Raw genomic sequence first — 8,501 nt, forward strand, 5'->3', positions numbered from 1 at the left:
GAAGTCTTATTACCAATTAATCATAAAAATTACAATTTCCGAGAAAAGAAGAATAGCCAAGTTATGAAGGAAAGGGAAAAATTGCATTAAAATACCTACAAAGGAGATTTAAACATTCTAAGGCCACCGCGCCTCCTACCGGCAATTAGGTGCCAAAAACACAAAAGCGCACGCACGTAACTACAACTTTCAATGTGATTGGCTTCTTGAACTGTCCGATAACAAACTGTCCAATAACAATCTGTCCGATAACAACTTGGCAAGTGAATTAATGAAAATAGGAGCTTTTTAAACCAATTACAATCGAGGAAATTGCAATTTTTATGATTATGATTATGATTATGATGATGATGATGATGATGATGATGATAATTATTATTTATATCTGTTTACAAATTTTCAGCTCAATAGCGTGCTTGGTTTGGAAACCAGCCGAGTTTGAAGTTCAGAGTTGTGGCGGTGCGTCACCATGAAGCTGCGACCGAGTTTGTAGAAAAATATACACTTACCTAATGATTTTTAGCCTTTTTAGGAGTTCAAGTATTAGAAAAAGTGCTTGGGTAAATGTTTGTTGCAGTTCAGATAATTTAGGGAGCTTGGGCAAACCACGATGACGACGGCAACGAGAACGTCACTGAACAAAAGGTTTAACGAGCAAAACAATAGCTGCGCACGTGTGTTATGAATCTTTGTACATTTCTTTGCCGTCCTCTGCAAAACAAGAACGTGAAATGACCAAGTTCTGCGTCGTCTACGGAACGTTGACGACGACGGCTAATTTTTGGTATTTCCATTTGAAATTGAACGCCGTCGTTGCATATTTAGCTTAAGCAAGTTTTTAGAGCCATTGGTGTACTGAACAGATCTAGACAATCGAGAATTTCACTTGTAAAATAGAAATTCATTTTTTACTAGGCGTCGTCCTCGGCGTCGTCGTCGTCGTTGCTTAAGCTCCCTAATCAGTGGTCTAGATAGCCAAAGTAAGTTTTATATATTTACACTAGTTCACGGAGGTCCACCAACATGGCGGCTCTATTCAGGGCTCTGCAAATTTTCGCAAAACATTTCGATGAATATCTGAAGTTTGGGAAAATGCAGAGACCTAACTAAAACTTGGAGAAGTGCCTTCTTTACTTATCTACTATAACTTTTCAATTTCTTGACTTTATTCACTGAATAGTTTTCGATTTATATTTTCTTTGCGTGACAGTGAAAACGATCTATTAGTGTCTCATAAACGTCCAATGATTCATGTCATATATGGTTACCATAGTAACAGTTCAACCATTAAGAGCACCATCAATTTTAGACACGAGCTCAATTGCCTCCGCTTTTTATTATGGAATTTTAAATTAAAATTAGCGTCATAGAACGCCACTTTTGCAAAGTTTAAAAAACAAATAAGGGAATAAGGTTGAGAACGAACTTTTAGCTTCGAAAATTTGTTGTAGTTGTTGTCCTAGTGCAAACAAATCAGAGATAAACAATTTTGGAACAAAATGTTCTCATCGGACAGCTTTATTCCATCAATAAACATTTTTATGAACTTATTGTTTACAGGGCATTCCAAAACAGTGCCTTGCTCAAGCCAGTCAGCTTTTTGGCATTGATAACAATGTCGTCATGTCTAATTGTTAATATTTTGTCGGTTCTTCAGTGGTTATGCCGCCTTTTTATATGTTTTATTTAATTCTCACAGCACGAAATAGCAACTTTACTTTTCCGCAAAGCTGCCGTAAAGCTGCCGTAAAGCTCGTATTTACGGAACTTTACGGATCTTTACGATATCGTAAAGTTGAACTTTAAGCGTCTTTACGGGCTTCTGTAAAGACGCATAAGGGGATACATTTACGGAACTTTATCGTATCGTAAAATTGCGTGAAGCTGTACTTTACTATGTCACTGAATACTGATTTGGCTTTTATCATGTCATAAGTAATTGAAAAATGGCCTAATAACGCGCGGAAGAGCTAATTTAAAAATATTCAAAATCTGATCCTGAAACTACAATGTCGGTACGCTATCAACTTTCGTTATTTAATAATTAGATATGCTTTCTTTTGCGGATTTTATTTTGTCGAATTGTCCGAGAAGATGGTTTATACCGAAAGTGTGTAATGTCCCAGCAGAGTCGCCTTTGAATCTGGCTTTTAATAAAACAAGCACGTTTTACTTCTGATCAATTGTTGATTCGAAATTTACACCAAACGTAAAACAATTTTTTTTAATCCATTCATAAACAGCTGTATTTCTTTGTCTGTAATATCTTCGGCAACATTTTTACTTTTCTCAAAAACGTACTTTCAGCTGTTCTTGTGCCGGGCTTAATTAAGGTGATATGCCACTATCCTCTCGATCTAAGTTATCAGGAAAAAATATTGGCGTGCAATTTGAATTTCATGTTAATAGCTTTTAGTTGTTTGTCATCTTTAAATTTAAAAGAATGAAACTTTTTTCTACTGTATTTGTTTTTAGTACAGTGGACTCGTTCGATGAACTCACAGTAAACATGCTGGACAAATGTTCGAGAAGAAATAATGAAATTGATAGAACTCTGCTAGAATTGGAACGAAAAAACTTTTCTTCTTTGAAGTAATATAACATCATGCTTTAGAACGTTTTGCTGAAGACCGCATTATTTTCTACAGAAAAAAAAATTCACGTTGATATGGAGAATGTTGTCGTGATGTGGAACCAAATTTTCCCTATGTTTCTATTTCTTCTAGGTCATCTGATTATTTTAAGCAAAGTGACACTTACTTTGTTTTTCACCCATACCACGTTTTAATTTGTAGAGGAAAACAGGGTTTGTACGAATACCGTATATTTGACAAGAAAAGTTTTTCTTTCAAATGAAAGTAAATAAAGGTGCAGACGACGTCAAATGGGTGTTCAATACGCATGCGTTATGGTTGTGTTAAACTTAAACCTCTAAGGATGTTTATCCAAGCTTTCTACAAAGTGTTCTTTTCTTATTTCTGCGAAGCAAATGAGCAAACGGCGCAACATATTTCGCATTGCTGTGATTTGTTCAGCGCCTGTTGAATAACGTAGTTCAGTCGGAAAATGCGAGTATATCAGTCCTGGCTAAAATTGTAATTTCCATCTGCCTTGATAACCTCATCAATATCCGCATCAAAGGATGCAAAAGATAACATTGATGGTAAGCGGCGCGCGTGAATTGGCGCTTGTCGCCTTAAGTTAGCCTTGGTCGCAAACGAGCCGTCGAAGAGTTAGCGACATTCGTTAAAATAACAAACAAGGAACTGTACCTTAAATGAAATGGAAATTAACTCTACGGAAAATGATTCCATGTTCTGGAGAAGAAGCGGCGGTGAAGATTTGAATATTGACCTTAGTGCACCTGCAAGAGGATCTCTTATGATTTTTAACATCATTCTCGCCATCTTTGGAAATTTCTTCATCATCCTAACTTACTTACGCAATTTTAAGATGCGAACGAGCACGAACACATTGGTGGTAAGTTTGTGCATTTCAGATATGCTTTCTGCCTTAGCAGACACTCCATTTTGGATCTCGGTTCTCGCTAAAGAGTCTCTTTACTCAAACTTTGTTGTTTGTCGAATTATGCTGTCGTTTGAAGACTTGTTTTTGGTCGCAGCGCTCTTAAACATGTGTGGGATCGCATTGGATCGGTTCATAACGCTCGTTAAAGGACTGAGACGAAAAATGACGAGAAAACGAGCCCGCATAATCGTGTTGTGGTCGTGGATACAGGCCGTGGTTGCCGCGATACCCTGGTGCCTTGCAAGTAGCACATGCGAAAAGCGATGTTATTTGTTGTTTCCTCATATTTACGAACCTGAGATAACTCCTCGAATTATCAACATTATTTTCAAGCTTGCTCATTTGGTCTTGCCGATTTTTGTTATCTGCTATGTATTCATTCGTATTCTAAACTCCGTTAGAAGCAGCCGTAGAGTGAACTTAGAAAACAGCTATATTTCTCGCAACAGCAGCGCCGAAAAGTTCGCTGTGGACGCGTATAAACGCTCATCAAAAACAGCTATAATCCTATTTACCATGTTTTTGTTTTGTTCACTTCCCTATCTAGGAGTTATGTTTTACTCGATTTTAACGGGAGACCATTTAATGAATTTTAAAAGCGGTTTCGCCGTCTATTTTATTTTGTCACTTAAGCGATCGCTTTTCCCCGCGATTTACATATTCAGGAACAGAATGATTGTTAGCTATTTACAAGAAACGTTCCGGTGTGCAATATGTGGAGGAAGCTCAAAATTGAATTCACGAAATTCATTCGGTTACAACAGCAACAACAATAGCTCTTGTTTTACCATGTTTTGTAGAAGTTCGTGCCGTTCCCGAGTACATCCCACTGTTTACGATGGAGAACATCACCATTTCCCAAAACATCTCGATGTGTACTTTGTGGGCAACGTCAAAGAGACAAAATCCATTATGGAAGATCAGTTTGTTAACATTGTGGCAGTAGAAAGAAAAGAGACTGACTGCGAGGTGCCGAGCGAAAGCAACCATTAACCTTCTTAACAAACTGGTGAATTTAATCTCAGCTAAATAACATAAAATACTCCGTACATCAATAGCGCTCCCCAAAGTAAGGATTTAAAACAAATTTTACAGCAGGAAAATACTTGAGAGACACAAGACCAAGTTATTCTTCTACCGAAGTTAGCAAGTTAAGAAACCTGAGCAAGTCTCGATATACTGATGTTATTTTGCTGCTCTCGACTGACACCAGTGCAGTATTTAATTATGAGTCGCTTGGTGGGCATTGTGATTTGGCAAGTTGTTAACCTCAAAATCTGTTCGCTTTATAATTTTAGTGTTAGATGATATCCACGATATTTCAGTAGTCTAAGAATAATACTCGTTAAATCAATTCTCTTTCGTGCCTATTTATTTGACTTAACAAGGAAATGGAGTTGATGCTTAAAAGCAAAAGATCTACAGACCCGATATATACTCTATCTAGGACAGACACACTGAATTATCTGGTTTTCAGGGCTAGATTCTCATTGTCGAATAAAATAGAATTTTCGCTTTGTTTCACTTGAAAACATCTGGAAGTATATGTGTTGTTTCCTACTTAACAACAGAGATGGCTGCTGTCTTCTTCGACTAAATTAAACGTTGTTATTCTGTAGTTCACAGGCTATCAAAAGAAATATTTCATTTCGCACTACTGAAGTATTTTGAACTAAAAGTCTTTTGAATTAATGGTGTTGGAAATGAAGCATGAAGTCTCAGGGATCAGGTTTCCATAAGTACTGCACAATGGGTATTATAAATTTCTTGGAAAAGTGATATTCAATATCTGCTGAAGGAGATAAATGATTCATTTCTTTTAGCAAACAGAATAAAATAAATGTTTTTTCTTTCTCATGAATGATTAGAAATTAGAAACATTGCTGTAACCTAAACTCTAGCGGGTTCTTCAGTTACATGTCGCAGATTCATCTTTCTTGAATTATGAATTGTGCTAAAGTATTGCGAAATAAACATGAATACTATAATTTGGCTTAGCGTTTATCTTTCGCCGGGTTTATATTTTCAGTCCTTTCGATTGCTTGGATAGCAAAAGAAGTCAACTTTTAGAAATTAAGCGGAAATTCAACAGCGCACAATTCGACCTGTTTAATTTATGTAGAAAGAAAACCTGCAGCTGCTTTTACGATTGAGATGTGTATTTCCGGTTTCATGGTTTTGCTACCGTTCAGTTCTTTTCTCTTTTCTGTTGTCTTAGTCATCGCTTCTGTTGATCAAATCTATTTTTCGTCATCTTCGTTTTCAGTCGCTAGTCCATCCAAATGATATACGACACTACATATCTACTAACTGAAAGGATTTGACGATGGCAGCGAAATGTCAATGACACAGCCACCGCTGAAGTTTTACCTACACGTGTGCCAACAATTTTGACAGTTGGATAAATAATCCCTCGGAAAATCAGAATATTTTTAATCTTTGGGAATAAATAATTGAAACATCGATGTCTTTATGCCATTTTTTTATTATTTTTTTTTTTAATACGGCTGCGTTTCCACATCAGATTCGGAATTAATCTAACAAGGAACTCCTAATTTCTATTTTAAAAGTTGCCGCAGGAAAATGCTAAGTTTTAATTGAAAAACATTTTGGCGCTGGCGGAAACACAACATTTCCTCATCGATCAAACCTTAACTCATTAGACTTTCTCATTCGAACTCGCAAAAATGAGTCAGCATTGAGTTAATTTTTATTCAGAATATGTAAAGAGTGTAGATATTAACTACACCGCTTCTGTCACCAGCACTCGCCCTAGCTACACTCGCGTACTGTGTAGAATGTTAGTGAAAATGAAAAAAACCAGGAATTATTATACACTCTATTTTTATAAACATACAGTTTACACGGACAATATCGAGGCTGAAATTTGCGAAATTTCAAGAATATCTTAAGAATATCTTGAAAAGAATTTTTTTTGTGTGTGTTGAAAATTTGTAAATACAATTCAACTATACATGTATGTTTTCAACTAAACCAAAAAAAATTCTGCCTTTCTCTAAACAGCAAAACTAGGCAAAAATCAACAAAAACAGCATTAGCCCTTTGTTCTATGCTAATGATATTTCTGCAAGAAGTAGTGTGTCTCTTATCAGGCTTTAATGCCTGCAGTCTGGCTCCATAATTACTTAAACGGCATAAACGTCAAACCGAAAATAATTTAAAAAGCTAATAATATTCACAAGAAAATGTTAAGCCCAAAGTCGGCAGAAAAATAAGAATAATCAGCCTGCCAGGGAAAAAAACAATATTTCATCTTGAGTCATTCGCAAACATTAAGACATCGAGAGCTCTGCAAGGCGTCGCACTAGTTTGCTGGAGAGATAGGTAGACGACAATAGAAACGAATCGTTTGGGATAAATGGCCACAAATGTGACGAGTTTAATTGAAACTAAGGTTACAAACAAAGATTAAAATCTCTTCAGGAAAGGTGGGGTTAAAACTTTTGCCACCAGTAAAAACTAAAGTAAAATACTACATTAGATATGTTGACAGTCTGCGGGTCGGTGACCGGGGCGGTGGAGGGAAAAAGAACAAATAAGTCTGAACGCTAAAAAGAAGAAAAGTTCTTCTTGCGATGATGGCAATAGTAGTAAGGGGCCGCGTGTACGAGATAGCCAACCTTTTGTACTTAACTTTGACACGCGCCCATTTTTCATTGGACAGGAGACTTCCATTGTTACCAGATTAGAGCAAAACCTGCAAACTGATAAGGCATAGGACATGCCTCGCGATAAAATAAGATTATACTTTCTTTTATTGGCATAATGTTCGTTTTCTTTTTTTTTTTTTTTAAAGTGAATGATTCAAGTTTTTAAACCACGTGGACTAATCTATATTTCATTCAATATAACTGGGTGCCTTGATCAATAAGGCTTGATAGTGACTTTTATTTTACGCCAATAAGTCTTTGTACTCCTCATTGTTTTCACTGTGGTGTTGCCTATTAAGTATGTCTGAGCCGGTTTCGCTGAAAATTGCAGCAAGAGGTACCAGTATAACGTAAGTCTAGTCCTGGTGTCTGTCTTGAAATTCCTGTTATGTGGACAGTGACCTCTTTTACTCCCTTGCGGTGACCATGAATTTGAACTTTGTCAATCATGGCAACAGTATAATACAGTAATGCATGCATGCCCTGCAAGTTAATAAATTCTGTTCATTTTGTGTCAAGCACACGTCATGGTTATTTTAAGGATCGGTTAACTCCAGTAATTCAATTACCTTACAGAGGTTCATAAATGGATTAGGCTTTCGCTTAAGTCACTTATTTAGCCCTAACTAGGAGCATTCTATGATTAACACTGATTGTTAATCCATTTCATTTGATAGCGCTATTGTTGACTAGAGCAAGACACTCAGAAGAATAAGCGAGTAAATGGGTTGTGACCAGTGAGAACAAGAAGAGAAAAACAATGAAAAGGATTAAGTGAAACAAAATGGCGTGATCCTCTTTGGAATTCCGTAGTTTCTCTTTTGTCAGACTTTTAACGCCAGACTGTATGAAGATGAACGTTGCAAAAGATAAGGTGACATTTCCTAAAACTAATATGGACGTGCGTGAACATTTTATCAAATCATCTCTCCTTTGTACGTAATGCACCACAAGAACAGCTATATCTGGATGTTCCGTTCATTCGGTTAAGGACTGTGCAGTGATTGTAAGGAGGCGTGGGTTGCACGTTGAGTTCTTAGATTAATACTGAGAGCAATGCTGAGAAATGGCTGTTTAATGGCATACTTGTGGGTGTGCACTTACTGAGAGTTGTAAGTCCACTTTCACTAACATGATTAATGTATTTGTCTTGGAAAAGATAACTTCCACCCACACTTTGAGAGCGCAACTTTACTTCCAGCCCACCACCTCTTGTGTAGTGTTTTACTATCATGCCCCCACCCCTGTCCCGTTCTGACTCCATTCTTCCTATTCTGCTGATTATTGTACAGTACATTCCTT

At 36.8% G+C, this 8,501-nt stretch overlaps 1 protein-coding gene across 1 annotated transcript; it reads left to right on the forward strand.

The window, feature by feature from the left end:
• Positions 1 to 2,922: 2,922 nt before the first annotated feature.
• Positions 2,923 to 5,516, forward strand: LOC110063223 (histamine H2 receptor-like). The gene has a single exon (XM_020770179.2). It carries the CDS (start codon positions 3,283 to 3,285, stop codon positions 4,519 to 4,521), a length of 1,239 nt encoding a protein of 412 aa, XP_020625838.1. The 5' UTR covers positions 2,923 to 3,282; the 3' UTR covers positions 4,522 to 5,516.
• The last annotated feature ends 2,985 nt before the right edge of the window (positions 5,517 to 8,501 follow it).

Source organism: Orbicella faveolata, unplaced genomic scaffold, assembly GCF_042242905.1.
Source record: "Orbicella faveolata isolate gen_17 unplaced genomic scaffold, um_ofav_v1 contig_26, whole genome shotgun sequence".
Lineage (NCBI taxonomy): Eukaryota > Metazoa > Cnidaria > Anthozoa > Scleractinia > Merulinidae > Orbicella > Orbicella faveolata.

What these genes read in the sequence shown, in the direction of transcription:
- LOC110063223 (XM_020770179.2), top strand. Translation starts at nt 3,283, where the DNA reads ATGGAAATTAACTCTACGGAAAATGATTCCATGTTCTGGAGAAGAAGC.